This window comes from Limanda limanda, chromosome 16 (genome assembly GCF_963576545.1).
Source record: "Limanda limanda chromosome 16, fLimLim1.1, whole genome shotgun sequence".
Lineage (NCBI taxonomy): Eukaryota > Metazoa > Chordata > Actinopteri > Pleuronectiformes > Pleuronectidae > Limanda > Limanda limanda.
In genome coordinates, this window is record NC_083651.1 from 19,002,918 (window position 1) to 19,022,247 (window position 19,330).

A 19,330-nucleotide genomic window follows, 5' to 3' on the forward strand; every position below is an offset into this window, starting at 1 on the left:
TGTAATTAGAGTGTTATCTTCCATCCGCATTGACTTCACTCAAGTTAGTTGTAACTTTTCTAACTATAGGAAAGGCTACAATTGCTACATCCAAGGATAAGTGTGTGAATCAATACTCCCGGCTCTGCTGATTCGCCGTGAATGAGGCAACCTGTGGTAATTCTTCCCAGAGAACAATGGCCCATTTCAAAGTCCTCCTAACAAACCATCATATCGTCGCCTGCTGGGACCTGACTCATTTGAACCATTGAAGTGGCTCACAATAAACTGAATCCCATTAATAACAAACGGCTGTGTTAAAAGAGATGCTTGTGCCTCACCTCTGACAAGATAATAGCTGGGAAACAAACAGATGGCTTCGAGTCGAACACGACTTCGCCGCTGCTGCTGCTGCATCGTCAGTATGCACAGTGGCACCGCTGCCAGGCATAATAATCCTTCTGATTCCTGCCTAGGTGTTGGGATCGAGCCTGAGCTGCAGACAGGACCCCAGACAACAAGCCGAGGCTTTGATCCTTCAGTTAGTCTTAAACCTGGTTGGGCTCATTCAAACTGTCTTAGAGCAACAAGGGGTCGTTTTTTACACCTCAAAATAACAGCTTCAAAATCATTTTGATAGTGCAAACTTATAATGGGGAGATTGTCTGTCTTTGCCACAGAGCTCCCTGGTTGCCTGGAGCAACACTGTGTAACACTGCTGTACCTTGCTGGAAAATTACGGCATACGTCAAACACCAGCAACTAGACTTCGAGCAAGATTCTAGCTATGAGACAATTAGCTCGCCATTCTCAGTGTGGACATCACGGCAGACCAACCACAGAGGACAAGGGGAAGAAGAGAAGAGTGAAGAAGAGTAAAAGAGAAAGGGACAGAAAAGAGAAACCGAACAAGAGCGAATATCGAAGGATATTTCACTGGAGCTACGAGTTGCCAAAGGATGCAAATTTGCAAATGTTAGTCAGTCAAAGTGTTTTTTTGGCTTCTAAGGCTGTCGGTTTCTTCTCCATCAGCTTGACACCAATGTCACAAGTGCGCAGCCGTGTGCATGGGGGGGGCTCAGACTGCAACTCATATTTACGACAATGAATTTCACATCCCACCTGTAGGGGGAGCTCAAACATTGGCGCGAGCAAATCGTGTATTGTGTCGCTTTAATGCAACTTGTTCATCTCTCTCATGCTCTCTTTCCTGCCCTGCATGCTGCTGTGGTACTTCTACCTCATTCCAACAAAAAAAAAATAAGCAGCAGAAGGCTAAAAAAAAGGTGGATGAAGATGAGGCAGAGCTGCGTGAACAAATGGGACAGAGAGAGAAAAGCCTGGAAGATGTGGTGGTCATTTTAGGGCAGCACTCACTACAGAGGATATCCAGCAGCTACTGAGCAGGCTTGTTATCGGTATGGCCGAGCCAGTCTTGGAAATTTTCCCCCATGGGGCACAGCTACCGCACTGAGAATCAAGACATTTGGAGTAATAAGCCTTCTGTATCTTTAACACAGCTCCGACCAAATCAATACATCCAGCGAGGAAGCAGGATCACCCAGGATGGAGGGGTAATTGTGCATTTGCAGCCGCTGCAGCAGCGTAGCGGGCGAGAAAAAAAATAAATAAAGAATGCGATGCAGAGAAATAAATGTGGAGTATGTGGAGGAAGTGGAGGCCAGTAAACACTGAAATGGCCAGCGAGATTGTTAGTGCTAATAAGGCTCTGGAGAGGCGCGACCTTCTCCGGGCCACAGCCACTTTTTGGAGTGATTTATTTGATTTGGTCCACTGGAACACACGCTTGCAAACATACTTGCATACGAGCGCACACAGAGCCGCACGCTTCCTGCCGACTGGATCTGGAGTGTTTTAAATAAGCTCATTTTGGGAAGGGGGATTAGAATCAATTCACCTCTGTGCCACCTTCAGGGTAAACACTCATTATATCGGCGCTCTGATCAATAGTGCATGCCCAGGGAAATCCATTTGGAAAATCAAAAGTGGGTAAATACTGCTGTCATGTGCCTCCCTGACCTGACTCCACCCTGTCTATAATGTCCTGGACTGAAATAATAATTTATTAACATTTTTTTTCTTTTTTTAAGAGCTGTGATTGTTAAAGTAGCAGGAAGATACATTTTGAAGAGTGGTCCTTACATTGCGTCTTCATCATCCGCCCGACCGAAATACGGGTGACTGGAAACCGAAATGGCTGCAATGGAACAAAAGAAAAACAGAACATTATGATAACGATAGAACGAAAAAAAACGACAGCATACAGGCAATTTTTCAGCACATGAACCAAATGAGCAATGATATTCTCTTAGCCTCCACGGGACACAGTCGGTTGAAAAATATAGTGCGAGATGATTTCATTTGCCAGTGCACACAGAGGAAATTGAATTTTCGTTATCATTTTTTCCAGGGTCTTCTAGATGCTTACAGACGTGAACTGCTCCCCCTACATGTCTCCGCTCACATTTCCTGATAAAGGAGAGCGTGAGTTCAACGAGAGTACAGCAGCCCCAGAGAACGGCTGCAGGTTCAGTGCTTCCCTGAGAGACACTTTGACGCAGCTGATGAGATCTCTCGACTAATCAGAATTGACGGATGGATAATCTGCTTTGTATAACAAGTATATTCACTATGTGCTGGTTTCTTTTTGAATCAATAAAACATTTAAAGTCTTAAGAAATTGCAAAAGAAAAACCATCACAATGTCTTAGAGGCCAGAAGGATGTGAGGTCTAAATTGTTAATCTTGTCTCGTCTGCAGTCAAAAACCCAGAGTTATTATTTATGCGATCGTAGACTGCAAAGGAAAACCGCAAAATGAAATGAACGATTAATTGATTGTGAAAGCAGATTTTTTTCTTCTTCTGCTGATTGAAAAATTGATTAATGACAGAAAGAAAATGGGTCATACCATTTTTTTTTTGCTCTCACAGCCTCAACCTCAGGCTGTTTTCCTTTATCTTTAAAAGCAGAAAGTCAGGGATTCATTTTATTCACATTCTATAAAGGTGGTTTATTAACCAGCCGAGTAACTCTTTGTTTTCTCCGAGGTGTGAGGCAGACAAGACTTTAAATTCTCCGAGAGTGCCGTTAAAAAAGCAGTCCGACGGCGACCTCTGCGAGGTCTCAGCCCAGCGCGGACACTACAGAGCGGTTCAGGGCTTCACATCTGACAGAGAAATGATCACCTTGAAAAGTAATCTGCCTGAATCTCCACCCCTGACACCCACCGACACAACTGGGAGTTTGCAGGTAACATTTAAATGATTACACTCTCCCCTCAAGCACTTTTATCGTCTATTGGGGGAAGAAATGTGTCTGTGCATGTAGCCCTGTACAGGCACTGTGTGGTTTTTTTATGAGTGTGTGCGTGTGTGTGTGTGTGTGTGGGTGTGTGTTAGTGTTTGTGTACGACTGCCTGTAGGCAGATGGTCGGGGCGATGCTCCGAGCTGAAACAGTGCTGGAAACGTGGGCCAGACTCGAGCTCTTTAGCATAGCTCCCCAGTGAGCTGCGTTCATCAGTATTCACCATGTATAGTGATGTGAGTGGAGAGGATACACAGCACCCCCTTGCTTTAATCCAGTGAAATGAACCGTGAGTAAACATTGCTTTTATGTTACTTAACATAGACAGTAAATGCATGGGGTGTAACACAATAATGTGCATCGTGTTTTTTTTTTTTTTAATCTTTTACTCAGCTGATCTTCAGCAATTACCAGGGAGTGTCAGCATGAATACAACATAATACCACTAAGAATAACATGTATTGATTTCTGTGTTCACTAAAACAAGAGCAAAAAAGAGAAAACAGCAATAAATGCATATTGCAATGTCAAAAAAATGACATAGTATTGATCTTTGATGTGTTTAGTCCTCAATTAATTTAACTCAAATCTCACATTGTGCCCTTTCCCTGTGATTGAAGTATTGGGTTTATACCACTGTTACACACATTTGCTGGCTCACCGTATTTACGTGGATCCTTGTCTGCTGGGAGATTGGAGCGAAGGATGAGGTTGTTGAGGCTGTTTAAGTATGCTGGCATTGTGTGGTGGCCCTCGGGGTTGAACCAGACCTACACAAACACACACAAACAAAGAAGCATCCCTCACATTGCTGCGTATATCTGGGTGTGCAGGTCGATCACGTCGCCACAAAATGCAGATGTCATCATCTGAGGAGACGTACACACTAGCACAGTGGCACAGTTGCTGCAGTAAAAGATATTTACGATGACAATGATGGTGCAACAACAGAGCTCCGCCTGTGAGCCCTCATGTTGTGGTTAAATAACTTCAGTCGGGGTGTCGTGTTTTAGCATTCAACAGCCCACGAGTGCAGCAATTAAAGTGATAATGGGACGGGAGAGAGAGTTTCACCTTAGACAGAGTGCGATTTTTGGGCACCGCTCGAAGGTCCATTTGTAAGTCAGTAGGAAGCTGCATCCCTAAATCGAATCCACCGTACCTGAGAATAAAAAGCAAATTGGACATATCGATCAAAACAAAGAGTGAAGACGAGAGTGTTGCTGAGAAATTAGATGTGACACCCTGTGTTTTTTGCTTGTTTGTTTTGCTTGTTTGTGTAGCTGCAGGCGAGAAGCACTTTGGGGAAAAACTCACACATTCAAGGCATGAGTAACGCAATCAATAACACAACTTATTGGAGACATCGGTTTGTATGAAGCTGAGGAAAAATCTCAGGTATTAAGGCTCAGATTATACTATTTGCAAATAAACGGCCAAAAGATTTCAGCACATTCAACGGCAGTGTATTCTTACAAGTGAATGGAACAACATCAACATGTTCTAAGTTAAAAAAGAGAGTCAGAGTGAAATCAACATTTAGGCGGATGTATAAAGGAATATCTACAGAAAACATGTTACTAATAGAGAATGTATAGGACTTATTAGTGAGGAAATAAAGTCACAGGAGTGGTCTTCAGTTAAACCTTCTGGGACTCGAGTGTCCATTGTTCTCTAAAATTACTCATTTTAAGTTTTTAAAGGTTTTCTCAGGTGACTGACAAATATTATTTGAAAAACTAAAAGGAAAACCAAACTGAGAATCACTACATGTTTCATTTGGGTCAATGGTTAATAACTTAATTAATGACCTAATCTCAGATAATCCAAACGACTGTAAATGGTCATATTCTCTATGTGGTGCTTTCAGTGTCATTCACCTGTTCCTGATGAAGTCGTTGGCTGTGGCCACCAGGTAGTTCTCCACGTTGATGCCACTGAGGTTATAAACAACCTGAGATGAAGGGATGATTTCATGTGGCGGCTTATAGTTGTCCTCATCACAAACCTGGAGGGGGTGTAAAAGGCAAAAGCTTCACACTTGTCCTTTTAAAAAAAAAACAACTCACAATCACTTAGTCACACACACACTCACACACACACACACACACACACACACACACACACACACACACACACACACACACACACACACACACACACACACACACACACTGTTCTCGATGCCCTAGTCTCACCTGCTCCTGTGTGGTGCATTTACAGATAATAAATCCTTTAGAGCTGTTCCCACTGGAACTCCACTTGTGCGTGTTCCGATCGCAGACCCTTGAAAAAGAAACATTCACAAAGTGAGCTGGCAGCAGTTTGTGTTAATGCCACAGGCCTCGTCCCCCGACACGCACGACAACACATCTGGAAACTGAGTTGATGACGGCCTATATCCTGTGTACTCATCAAAGCAGAAAGAAAGGAAAAGGCAAAGCCTTAAGCTGTTTAAAGAGTATAATATATGCAGAAATGTTATTATTATTGTTAAGTTGCGGACATCAGACGATCGATTGTGGTTTAGAAAAGCGATAATGTGTGTTTTACCTCCTCTCTGTGGATTAGCATTATATCAATAAATACTGAACTTGGTTATGTTGCTGCTACTGTAATATATTCCACTAAATATTATTATTCCGTTGCCCAGCCCACTCACAGAGCACACTTGCATGGTGCCTGTGAGATCAGGGTCCAAATATTTCTCTGATTTTGGTTCAAAACTATTTTCAAAGCCATTTAAATACTGAGCTGTAATCTCATATTGTGTGAAATTTGAGCTTGTGTGGTTTGATGCTCGACTCCCCCGCACCGTTTGTTTTCTGCCAAATGTTTCCAGGGACACTTGGTGCAGATCAAAACACAAAAAACACTTGTAGCGATACACATCTTTGACACTTGAATGCGAGAGAGCCTCCTGTATATTCCAGCGAACAATGTGGATACATCACACGCCGTGATTGCAGGTCGTCAAGAGAACAACACGCAGGCTCTTTTCGTACCCAACACGACTTTTTGTCTTTTTGGCAGAGAATTTTAAAATGCCTCTGAGGTTGGGTTTGAGTGCCTGTAAGGGGGGGGGGAGAAGTCTGCCCTATAAACACTGGGTGTTTATGGAATACTAATGACGCTCTCATGTCGTCCTGCTGCAGCCGCTCAGTCACATACATACGTGCCCCGAGCTGAGGGGCTGTAAATAAATACGGGGGGGGCAACATGTGAGAAAGAGAGAGAGAGAGAGAGAGAGAGAGAGAGAGAGAGAGAGAGAGAGAGAGAGAGAGAGAGAGTCAGAGGGAGACAGACTAGTAAAATGAAACGGAGTGAGAGAGGCGGCACGAAGAGAATGACAATGAGCGAAATGTGGAAACACTGCATGTGGGGCTAAGGGTGGAAGGCGCAGAGAGACGGAGCATCACGAGGATCACGAGTTATTTCTGAAGAATCGATCCCTCTCAGGGTGAACAAAAACAACAGCTGGCATTTGCGACGTGATTACGTACGGGTTCCCCTGGCCGTCGAGGCAGGCGTTATCCATCCCAGGGAACGACATCATGGAGTCCACCAGGTTCTCGGAGCTGGGATTTTGGTTTCTGTGGAGACGGAGAGAAAAAAGGCATTTAAAAAATAATAAATAAAATAAATTGTTTCTCTCTAGGCTCGAACTCAGCGTGAGGAGAATGGAGAGATGGAAAACACAGAATCTTTACTCAAGGATAAGCACAGATACTTGTGTTTAAATGACTCATGTATGAGTAAAAGTACTGATTCAAGTATATAAGGTAAATATAAAAGTAAAAGGTTCCCCTGTGAACTCAATCTGTACCGGCTGGATCTGTGCAAAGCAAAACTGAGACTCATGTCACCTGAATATAGATCGAAAACTATTCAAATTAAACCAATCTTACTTCAATCGACAAAACAAAACAATATTCTGAAAACAGGGGTTTAAAGCATGAAAAGATTTGTGAGCATGAACATTTTTCAACATTATCAGTTCACAATGGCTGATTCTTCACTTTCTTCCACGTCCTTGTCACAGACAGGTGCACAGCGCCTCTCCTCCGCGGCTGTCTCCCTCTCTTGTCTGATTTGTCCTGATGAGTCGCCTAGCGTTTGATGTGTGAGAAGAGATACACGACAAGGAGTCGTCTTTTCTGACTTATTGTCCCGTCTGTTCAGGTTAAGATCTGTCTTGATGTATGGACGGCCGCGCTCAATGATGCAAAAATAAGAATGAAAAAAGGGGTGAGTCCCCTGAAATGCATTAAAAAGAAAGTAACAAGCCTGTTTTTAAAATTTCAACAGTAGAAAGATATTTGTGTCAACGTTTAGGAAGTCGTCAGGAACACAAATACTCAACTAAAGTACAGTTACCTATAATTATAATAATAATAACATTAATTAAATATTAAGCGACATTTCGTACCATTTTAAGACCTTAATAATAATAGTTATAGAGAAATCTAATCTAATCCATAACATTTATGCAATCTACTTAATAGTTTATTTTAGATATTACTGATTTATTGAAATTAATCTTAGTAGCAATTCACAAGCTCACATCATTGTCAATAACCCGTCCCTGGGGGGGTCATCAGTGATTCTTCTCTACACCCTGGTGTGAGGAGCAGGACACACAATAGAAGAGTCAGGACTTTTTTCCCCCTATTTTCGCAGATTTACATTTAAGTGGATTTCTTTTATTTGAGCTCTCCCCAGACGTCGACTCATAAATAAAGACACAGATCATTATGTTTTCATTGTTCATGCTGGCGAGTGAGAGAACAAAGCTTTTTGAGGCAGTGCATGAAATCTGTTGCTCCACAATCACAACACTGCAGCAATAATAAGAAAAGACGGAGGAATATTCCACCCTCGACTGCTTATAACCTTATTCAACAGCAGCATCCCCCTCCACTCCAGCGCTGATTTCATCCAAAGAATAAAGAAATAATATCATTTTTCAATCTCTTTTCTATATCAGGTGAAAAAGAACTGGGTCAAGCATCGATTCAGTCTTTGATATATGGATTGGCAGCTCAGGATTTTCTCCCCCTCAATATACTCTCTTGATCAAACAACAGACCTTCTCCCGAATGAAGAAGACGTCTCCCAACCTCCTCCTTCATCTCCCTGAGTTTGATCTCGCGTCTTAGCCATCTTCTTTTCAATCACTCCTCTCTAACTTCTCTTTGTCCTTGAGGTCCATCTGCCCTTCGTCAAAGTAAAGCTTCACATTCATTTTCTAACAAATGAGACATGTCGTCGCAGCCCCCTCCTCACCCCTGCCTGGACCAGCACAAATGATGCGGGGACCCAACGGGCCAATCAAGTAATGAGATTCATCAACCCCCTCATCAAAGTTTCATCAAGCTCAGAGAGGCGTGTTGCAGCGAGCGCCTCCACGGTCTCGAAAAAGGAATCTTTTCATTGGAGTGGCTGCTGCTGTCCATTTTTATTCCCTTAGTCTTTAAAGTGTGTGTGTGTGTGTGTGTGTGTGTGTGTGTGTGTGTTTGTGTGTGTGTGTGTTTGTGTATTATCCATCCATCCATTATCCATATCCTTTGAGGCTGGTGGGGGAGCCGGAGCCAATCCCAGCTGGCATTAGACATGAGGCAGAGTACACCCTGGATAGGTCAACAGTTTATCTCAGCGCAAACATACAGAGACAAACAACTTCTCACACTCCCATTCACACCTCTACTACTATCAATTCAGGGTATCACCTAACCCCAACCTATATTTATGTGGAAGCACGCAGAGAAAACCCAGCAAGACACGGGAAGAACATGCAAACACCACAATCACACAGAAAGGCCAAGCTGGGACTAAACTGGGAACCTTCTGGCTGCACCTAGGTTACTGGTGTGGGCTGGATTTTTCGATCCTAGCCCCCCAAAAAACCTGACAGGTATTCTACCCACCTAAAGCTGAATGTGATTGCAATGTAAAAAAAGAAATCCAGTAGATAACCCAGCCAACATGAGCGAACCCCACCCAAACCAGTGTATCATTTTAATATTTGTTGTGTTAACACAGCCTGTAGGCTCGGGGCGGATATCCACACTGTAACTGTCCTGGCTCCTATTCTGTCACATCATGTGCTAACATTACGGCCACATTCACACGCAATTCTTAGCTAGCTGTCCTCTGTCTGTGAGGTAATTCTATTACTAGCATGCTTTAGAAACCATTTACCTCCTCAGCGGCAAACAGCCTTCACCGTGCCTTCACTGTTCGGACACCTAATGCATTCAGTTATACTTGCCTGTTCTCAGTCACAATAATTACCGGACCCTGGCACTGACCCCGGACCAGACTCCCAGTTACCAGTTTGCACATTCATTACCAAAACTGTACTATTGACCTTTTGAATCATCTTCACTCTCAGGGATTCTTGTTCTTCTTGGGTCCGTCCAACTCTAAAGAGAGAAACTTCCAATTCTGCTCGGATAAAAAACGCTTTTGAATTGTTTCCGCCTGAGTCACAGTGGGATATTTCTGGCCATGAAAAATGAACTGAAAGCTTTGATTTATCATAAAGACCCTGAATAGCTTGGCTGTATGTACTGTGTTTTCCTCCTGCGATTAGAACCGACCTGAAGAAAGAGTAGCTTGGTCCGATGTTGTAGAGCGCCGGGCTCAGCTCCAGCTCAGGATAGTGCTGCAGGTCGCTCCTTATGGATCCCAAGCCCATTGCAAACACCACAAACAGAACAGGGAGCAGGATCTGGGCGATCAGGCCCTTCCAGTCTCTGCGGCTGTGGTGGAACCTCTTGACCAGTATGGCCGACATCTGCTGCCAGGCCAGAGCCATGCCAGAAAGCGTGGATGAGCCGGTAAGCTCTGAAAGACACGGGAGAGGTACGATTTTATTCTTTTGATACTGATGCATTTACTGTCTTTCTGTTTTACTGACTTGATGACGCCTGTTGTTTCTCTGTAAGATACTGTAAGCTCAAGGTCATGAGATGGATGCTGCAGAACCAGGTCAGATGAATACACTGTATAAAGTGTAGTAGCAGTACAGGAACCATCCAGCATTCGTATTGTAGTGTGTTGGGGTTGGAAGGCTCGAGCCTCCCAACATGCTAAACAATTTTGTACACATAAATTAAGATTTGTTCTGACACATTATAGATGATGTAAAAGACTTATTTTGAGACCTTGATTTAAGCTAACGACTCCCAGAATAGATGAGAACATCAATAAACCAAGTTCCTACACACAAAGTTGAGCAAGACTCAATAAATCTACTTCTCTTCTAGAATTTATGACCTTTATGAAATCCCAGTCTAATGCAGCATCTTACTCAATGTTTTTCTGCTTGTTTTATGTATCTAAGGCAACTAGTTCCCTAAGTTCTACTAAGTAAACAATGCTATTCAGTTAAGTAAGACAAATAAACTTCACTTGCCCTTCTTTAGTTGGAAAATAACTCAAGACGAAGAGTTATATTTACTCAACACAGGCACAAGGCAATCCGTTTCCTAGACTTTTTAAAGTAATATCAGACTTTGCAGTGTAACATAATGAGTCACATCATAGAAGGTCAAGTTTGAAAATAAAAAAAAGAGTACCTCTTAGTATTCTGAACATTTTCCAAGATGAGTGCAGCTGACAGAAAGAATAGTTGAAAGGGAAGAGGAACTCACTGATCTGATCACCGAGGCTTTCACCGCTGTCTGAGGGGAAACTGTCCACAGACCCTGTGTCAGAAATGTTCTCTGAGATTGACAGGGGGACGCTCTCAGCATCGGGGTTGTCCTGAGTCAACTGGAGGAAGACCTACAGAGATGACAACTACACATCCACTTATCTGTGTTTGCTGGAGAGTCTATTTAATTTAATCTCATGGTTTATAGCATCAAAATGTAACTCTGCAACTGTGAGTGTGCTTTTTTTCTTTTGACTGCAGTTTGAACCCGAGTGTGTTTATGTGTGGGTGTGCACGAGCATTACCTCCTCCAGGGTGGTGTCAGAGATGCCATAGCCCCCGAGCTGCAGGGCGTCCAGGTTGGAGTCCAGCGCGGTCAGGAGGGAGCGGTAGGAGGAGGCGTTGGCTGAGGTGAAGGGGGGCAGCGAGTAGACCAAGTCGCCCCCTTGGGCCTCCTTCAGCCGGGCGTCAGGTACATGGGCTTGGATGAACTGCTTCAGATCAGCACTGTCGATTACTTCAGACTCGAGGTTCTGCAGCTGCAGAGAGAAAAGGAGCAGCACAGAGAGTCTTGGTGAAACCGGATGTTGTAAGATGGCAGCATTCTTATCCGTGAAAATGTGGCTTCATTTTTTGATAGTGGTAGGAAGTAGAGAGGCATCATCCATCTGTACATACAGTCTATTGTTAAAACCAGAGGTGTCAAGTAACGAAGTACAAATACTTTGTTACCTTACTTAAGTAGAAATTGTGGGTATCTATACTTTACTGGAGTATTTATTTTTCAGACGACTTTTTACTTCTACTCCTTACATTTTCACGCAAATATCTGTACTTTCTACTCCCTAACTTTTAACAATTGCCTGGTAACTCCTATTTCATTCCTGTTTGTCATCGTTCAAAAACACACACAAAAAAAGGGGGGGGGGGTGTAGGTGGGAGATCACTCGCGTGCCACACCCACACAACCCCTGGCCTCGAGACCCTAAGCACCTGTAATAAAATGTGATAATTTTCAATGGGCATATATGCAGCTGAAACGGGTAGCCAAGTGCATCCCACATTTTTCAACATAACATTTTAATATAACATTATAGTCATTATGGCCTTTAGAAAAATGTTTTTTTGGAGGAGGTGGGGTAGTGCACTATAGGCCCCTGAGATGCGGCTTAAGTGTTTGTCCTTAATGGAAATTGTTTTTCCCCTTATATGACTTTTACTTTTATACTTTAAGTAGTTTTGAAACCAGTACTTTTACACTTTTACTTAAGTAAAAAAGCTTGAGTTGATACTTCAACTTCTACAGAGGTCTATTAAACCCTAGTATCTATACTTCTACTTGAGTAATGAATGTGAATACTTTTGACACCTCTGGTTAAAACTAACAATACTGTAGATACACAAAACAGACTGAAGACTCAGAACTTAAAAAGATACTGAAGAAAACTTTTGGTTTGATCAAAATACAAGGCCAGCATATTGAAAAAGAGAGACATTGAGGGATCGCAGACGAATCTTGTTGCCAGTCTGAGAGTGAACACGTCTAGAAAATTTTCATTTATTTACTTGTCGAGATGAACAAAGAAGCCATCCAACAGGCAGGCTTAAAAAAAAAAAACTCCTTTCAATCCCTGTATTAGGAATACAGCTGAACAAAAAATATTTACATGTGAGTAGATCAGCTTTGCCATTACAACATACTGTGAAATGTTTGTGCTGCCTATGCATTATCCATATTATGTTATTGTTAATTAAACAACTGGATGAAATGCCGCAGATATATGCAGCTGCTTTGTCTCTTGCTTCTAGTAAAACATGGAACAACGTGTCTACTGGAGAAACGTTGATTATTATTATGATTATTCTACAGTGCTTTAGCCAAACATGGTGACTTTGAGGAGGGAACTATACCTTTTTGGTGAGGGTGAGTTTGTAGCCCTGACCCAGCTTGTCTTTCAGGGCGAAGGGGGAGCCGCAGCATTTTAATCCCCCCCTCTCCAGGAAGGCGATGCGGTCGCTGAGCACTTCAGCCTCGTCCAGGTGGTGGGTGGACATGATGATGGTTCGGTCTGAGAGGACACAGATACAAAGAAATTATGCATAACGTGTATGTGCATTGTGATAACACAAAAAATATAACCAAAACTGAAGCTATAGGGAAGTGTGGAAATTAGAGGAAGATGAAGCAGAGACTGATATTTGTGAGTAAAATTCCGCTGATATATATTTATAAGAAAATAATAAATCAAACTGATTCCCGAGATGTTTTTAACAAACCCTCACTACAAAGAAGTAATTAAGGCTTGATTTAACTGTCTTTATTATCAATAAGAAGAAAAAACAAAAACAACCAAATATTTAGAACTTCAACTAATAACATTAAAACATGTTTTTAAAGTACAAACATTAAAAGCACGTCTTTTCTGCATTGTTTATTCACTGAAGTAAAAGTGTTCATTTCAGTCAACATAATAGACGGATTCGGATGTGTCTGTAAAAGGCTCAGTTTAGTCTATCAGCCAAATGCATCAGTCCTGCTCTAATGTGAATATCAAACAACTGTATTACATGAAAACCCAGTGACTCATTGTCAGTGTAGTACACACAGTGAATTCATGTTTAATATTTAAGTATTTATTAGTCTTGTATTTATTGGATTTGAAAAATGTTTCATTTTGTAAATTGGCACAGCTTCTTTTGTACAATGACAATAATGTCTTTCTATTCTATTTTATTCTATTCTAGGCAACGAGAAGAGTAAAAAAACAACACAGAGGCAATGTTTAGATGTCTTTTGGGAAAATATTTTGGATCCTCACACTGCACACATCCAAACAAGCAAACTAAAATCCAAACATTACAAAGAGCGAGCTACAAACAAACTGTATCACACACACACACACACACACACACACACACACACACACACACACACACACACACACACACACACACACACACACACACACACACACACACACACACACACACACACACACACACACACACACACACAAATCATCAGTGAGTAACCGCCGCGCAAACAGCAAGTGATGCACAAAGTTTCTGAAGAAGATTCCCCTGGCACCAAACTCCCACTAACATCAGAGACTGGGCCAATTAAACAGGACATTTCCTACATCTACAATTACACTATATGACATTTAGCGCTCTCTTGGCAGCTACTGCCGCTCCCCGGAGAGAACATAAGGAAAAAGTTTCCACTGGATTGATCAGAGATTAATTATATACTGGACCTGCAGTAAGAAGCCTGAACAGGAAGAAAAGCCCCACAGGGTCTCTTTTTCAGGTTCACTGTACTTTCAGGGATGTCAGGGGAAAACAGGCGTTTATATCATCTGTGTCATGTGAGTGTGTGTGAAATGTCAATTTTTGTGTGTTTGTTTAGGCTGACAACAACTTTAAAGGAAGAGCAATAACATTTTAATTGACTTGGTGTAATGTTAATCAGGAGGTAGGTTAACTTTGGCTGCATGCATACGACTAAACTTTTGTTTTAAAGCAGCATTTTAAAATAAAAACAATCTCAATCCACAGAAAAGTTTTCCTCTGTATCAGTAATATTCCTCGTCCATGCAAACACAGATGACAACACACATCACGTGACCACTCACATATGGGAAACAGTTTGTCTATTCTGCAGACTAAGCCAGTAGTTTAGTTACAGAAAATACTATGACTGACAAACAGCGTGAAAAGTCAGACCAAAGATTTATTTTCCTGGACTCACAATGAAGAAGAACTGTAACTGACCAAATTTAACTTTTTTCCCTTACAGAAAAATAGAAATATAACTATTTGTGAACAGAATTACACAATTCTAACAGACATACAGGTAAGCTCGACTTTAAAAGCTTTGTAATTTGACTATTGTGATGTTCTCCAGGTCTAGTGTTAGTCTTTGTCAAAATATTAACCAGAGCCAATTATGTTTATAAGAAGCAGCAATGTCTGGCATTAATAATAATATTTCTGAACATCCTAGATTTCTCACTTCATGTTTTAAGATAGCTGTCAGTGGTCTGAAATGGTGGAGTGTGCCACTAAAATATGATGAGGACCAATTACTAGAACATCAATTTGATCAGTATTCAGTTTTGAGACATTAGAGGCATCTGCTCTTTGGCAGAAAGGCAGCGGGGCAGGAAATGCATGGTCTGTTAAGAGTTTTAGGAATAATAGAGACTGGGACTCGCCAGCGTTAAAATGGTGGAATGTGTTAGAGAGGCACATAATATGGCCGAGAGGAAGCAAGATACAAAGTGAATCAAATCAGGCCAAGTATCGAGCCTTGAGGGACCCCAGATGACAAAAAGATGATAAAAGGAGAGATAACAGCAATAGTAAGAGGTTAGAGTTATAATTGCAGGTGTAGCTTGGGGTTCCATGGAGATTGTGTGAACTCAAATTAACAGCATGGCTTTTTTCAGTGTGTGTGTGTGTGAGACTCACTTTTCTTATGCTGGATAACAATGTCCCAGATGCTGCGCCTCGAGCACGGATCAACTCCTGTGGTGGGTTCATCCAGAACCACCAAGCGAGAGCCTCCTATGAAGGCGATGCAGATTGACAGCTTGCGCTTCATGCCGCCCGACAGGGTGCCCACCCGCTTGTGTCTGTGAGCGTACATGCCTGTCTCCTCAAGGGTCCTGGTGGGGAAGCCAATGAAAAGCACGTTTTTTTCTATGAATTACAACCCAGTTTCCTTAAATTAAAGTTCCATCAGTTTCATCAGTTACCCAGACTTTTCTGAACTACAGGGACCAGGGGAGAGGTTTCGGCTTTAGGCTCAGGCTTATTACTGCTCCTCTTGTCTCACACAAAACCTGCAGAGATAGTCCTATGATCCAGCTTGGAGGGTTTAACGTGCGGCTTAGAATGAAACAAGATTGTTCTGGTGCTTGCTCCCATAAATTCATCAAAAAACTAAAATTTTTATAATATTCATGAATTATTTCACAGCTCTTGAGATGGTACGTGGAACAGTTACTGAGTTCTTACCACAGATTGGTATTCTCGCACTGGGGGTTACATTAAATTACAGTAAGTATGGCCATAAAATCTGACGCTGACAATATCTGAACATTACTTGGAGACTTTCTTTTAATTTCCCTGGTGTAACCGGTTACTGGTGTCGAGCACTGGCTAATGTTCGCTGTTAAACTTTCGTGGCCTCTGTCAATATTTCTCATTTTTATTGGCCCTCGGACACTGTTTATGTGATGTCGAGGCGTAAACCAAATCAGCTTGACAGATTAAACTGCATCATGCAGAAACCCTGATGTCATCTTAAAGACCCAGTGATTGCGATACATATCGAGGATGATTGATCACTTACGATCGGACTTGTTCGTGCAGTTCCCCCTTCGACCAGTGCGGAGCCTTGATCTGGCCGTACAGCAGCAGGTGCTCCTTGGTGGTCATGTGGTCGAACAGGACGTCGTACTGCATGCACACGCCCAGCTCCTTGCGGATGTCGTCGATGTTGGACTGCATGTCTCTACCGTACACCTCTATTGTGCCGGAAGTTGGGGCGAAAAGACCTGTCAGGAGAGACCTGAGCACAGAGAATGATCATTTAGTATCTAGGCACAAAACTGGATTGACAGATTTAAAATAAGGTCAGGGAAGTGGAGTCCGTGGAATTAATTAAAAAACGCCTCTGAGGAGGTTTTGATTTTTGTATGTTTCATAATAGGGAAAAATTGAAAATTGAAAATAAATTTACTGGATAATGAGCCTTTTGGGGAAATCACTTTTGCTCACATTTGCTACCTGGGACACAAAAAGGTTGAACATTAATTTTATTTTTATTCCATTTTCTACTTTCTCATAATTTCTTTTCTCGGATGATTTGTTTGAAAATTATATTTCCCTCTAGGTTTTCTTTTTTCTTTTCTTTTTTATTCATTTAAATCTCACTCTCTCCTGCACTTGTTGTGCGTTGCTTCGAGCATAAGCAAAACGAGTCACATTTAAAATGTAAATGTAAGTGCTCCGGTTGATGAAGACACAGCAGGCTAAGCTCTGCCGAGGTTCATTTGATGTGCCAGGTTTGGACAAAACAATCTCCATGTCAGCAGCAGACCCTTGAGATGATTAAAGGGATGCACAAATTAAATTTCAAAGATGGTGCGGCATTATTTAAATGGTAAAAAACGGGTTTGTTTTCATCTTAGCGCCTGCTGATTCAGTCAGAACTGAGACAGATCGTGGCACACATACATGGTGGTGGTCTTTCCGGCTCCGTTGTGGCCAAGCAGCGAGGTGACGTGGCCCTCGTGGAAGGAAACGTTGAGGTTTTGAATGGCGACTCGGTCGGCGTACATCTTGCTGAGGCTGTGGAGGGCGACACCCACCGGCAGCTCAGAGAAATCCTCGCCGGCCTGGAAGGAAAGCGAGCTCTTGCCTGAGAGAAACAAATGGAGACAGAGGGCAGCCTGTAAATCAAACTAACAGGGAACCGATATCAAATGAAGGGCGAGGGAGAATGATATGGAATTAGGGGTTGGAGGAAAAAATGACAGACCATGAAAAGGAAGACATCATGTTCTTGCTTCAAAAACACAACAATGGAGGAGACAGCTTTGCTTATTCGTATCTGCAGCCAGATAACACAATGTCTTTTTTTCTCTGTCCGTACCTTTTTCCTTGTCGTTGGAGAAGACGGGCTGGTTGTCCTGCAAGATGTTGTGCAGGATGAGTCCTCTGCGCGGCTGAGCCTTTGACTTAATGCAGCAGCACAGGTCGGCCCAGAACGAGGCTTTGAAGGGGAAGTACCATGGACATGGGATGCCATAATTTCCTGATGCGTAAAGAGGAATTTATCAACACATGAAACAGAAATGAAGAGTTTTCCAGGGAGTTCATAAACTGCTGCATTGGCTTCATCGAATTGGGCTTGAGTTATATACACTTGACTTGACATACTAATATAATCCGTATTTTGAGTGTTTTGAGCTTCCTTCTTTCCTCCCCAGAGGCGGCTATGATGTCGTTTTTTCTGAATATTCTAATCTGAAGAAATGGGCGGATTCAGGAATTTTCTTTCACTTTCTTTGCAGCATTTCCCACAGAAATCCTTGAATCTAGGGCAGGAACCGGGATGCATGGGCTTCAGTCTCAAATGCAACAGATAAAGAGTGCCTGAGATCTGCATCACATGCCATGTCTGAATTGACGGTGAAAACTTTATAGATGACACGACGTAAGTGAGAAAATTAAAGAAAAACTACAGAGTAAAACACCAAGTTAGACATTTCTTGTTATTGTGAGGGGTGGAGCATTTATCTGGGGCTTCGTTATTAAACTGTGGTGTGACAAATCAGAAAATAGCAGGCTGAAATAAAAAGTCTGGCACATTTTTGGAACTAATATCGTAATCGAATGCAGCTTGATGGAATTTAAAGGGACTGTTGGGCCTTCATCTGATTTTCGGTGCTTTTATTTTACCTGGGAAGACCTTGCGGATGTAAGCCCCGATAATGAAGTAGAGGATTGAGTCGATGAGCATCAACCAGCACAGCCACCCGAACGAGGCCGTGTCCCCAGCGATGGGCGACATGTACGCGTTGCTCCACTGAATACCTAAAGAAGTGAATAGTAGAAGAGTGTTACAATAAGTTCCACGGACTCGGTTGGTGTGTTTTGATGCTGGTCAGAGTTTTGTATGTTTTTACCTTCTCCTTGGGCCTCATAGCGAGACACATATTGACTGGCGTAACTGAAGCAGGTTGGGGAAAACAAACTCTGTGGGAAAACAGGAGAAGAATCAGACAGAATGCAGGAACAGTAGCGGTAAAATAAAAGAAGATCAGAAAAATCTTCTTCATCCCACAATGCCGATGTGTGATTCAACTCATCTTTACTCTTGACAACTAGCAGTGTGAAGCGAGCCGTTTCAAAAGAGTTTCTCAAAAACATCATATACAGAATTTTGTTTGAGGCAAACACCACTGCAAAAATAACAATACAACTTCCCGATGAGAAACAACTGAAGGCAAAACCCACTGTTTATCCAGACTCTCTCATAACAGTGCCGGCATTTTTTAAGCTCTGCTTATAAAACTGCAAATGATATGATATCAGTGAAATTGTTTTTTGGAAGATGGAGAGAGTAAATAACATTTTGGAATGAAATGAGATGACAAAACTTGTCCTTAAGCGCTCCTTATCTCCTCATTCAACTTCCTTCCAGAGTTAAATTGCATTATTTGGTGTCTGAAGCTTCTACACATATCCTCACCAAAGCGCTCTTCTGGGAAACGGTGAGATTTGTCTCCATAGCCATGACCACGATGAAAGGGAAGAAGGAGAGGATGTAGAGGAGGCTGCCGCTCAGGC

The 19,330-nt window shown here is 42.3% G+C and overlaps 1 protein-coding gene across 1 annotated transcript in view; it reads right to left on the bottom strand.

The window, feature by feature from the left end:
• abca12 (ATP-binding cassette, sub-family A (ABC1), member 12) overlaps window positions 1–19,330 on the bottom strand; it is a 73,239-nt gene that overhangs the window by 11,972 nt on the left and 41,937 nt on the right. Inside the window, exons 48-64 of the mRNA XM_061088037.1 lie at window positions 19,233–19,330; window positions 18,667–18,736; window positions 18,440–18,574; window positions 17,631–17,792; window positions 17,213–17,396; window positions 16,326–16,544; window positions 15,440–15,636; window positions 12,878–13,035; window positions 11,272–11,505; window positions 10,965–11,097; window positions 9,909–10,155; window positions 6,810–6,899; window positions 5,505–5,592; window positions 5,187–5,314; window positions 4,381–4,468; window positions 3,968–4,076; window positions 2,143–2,197 (exon numbers count right to left, since the gene is read on the bottom strand). The exon at window positions 19,233–19,330 is cut by the window's right edge and continues 232 nt beyond it. Of these exons, the coding sequence (XP_060944020.1) occupies window positions 2,143–2,197; window positions 3,968–4,076; window positions 4,381–4,468; window positions 5,187–5,314; window positions 5,505–5,592; window positions 6,810–6,899; window positions 9,909–10,155; window positions 10,965–11,097; window positions 11,272–11,505; window positions 12,878–13,035; window positions 15,440–15,636; window positions 16,326–16,544; window positions 17,213–17,396; window positions 17,631–17,792; window positions 18,440–18,574; window positions 18,667–18,736; window positions 19,233–19,330 (2,395 nt within the window). The remainder of the gene's footprint in view (window positions 1–2,142; window positions 2,198–3,967; window positions 4,077–4,380; window positions 4,469–5,186; window positions 5,315–5,504; window positions 5,593–6,809; window positions 6,900–9,908; window positions 10,156–10,964; window positions 11,098–11,271; window positions 11,506–12,877; window positions 13,036–15,439; window positions 15,637–16,325; window positions 16,545–17,212; window positions 17,397–17,630; window positions 17,793–18,439; window positions 18,575–18,666; window positions 18,737–19,232) is intronic.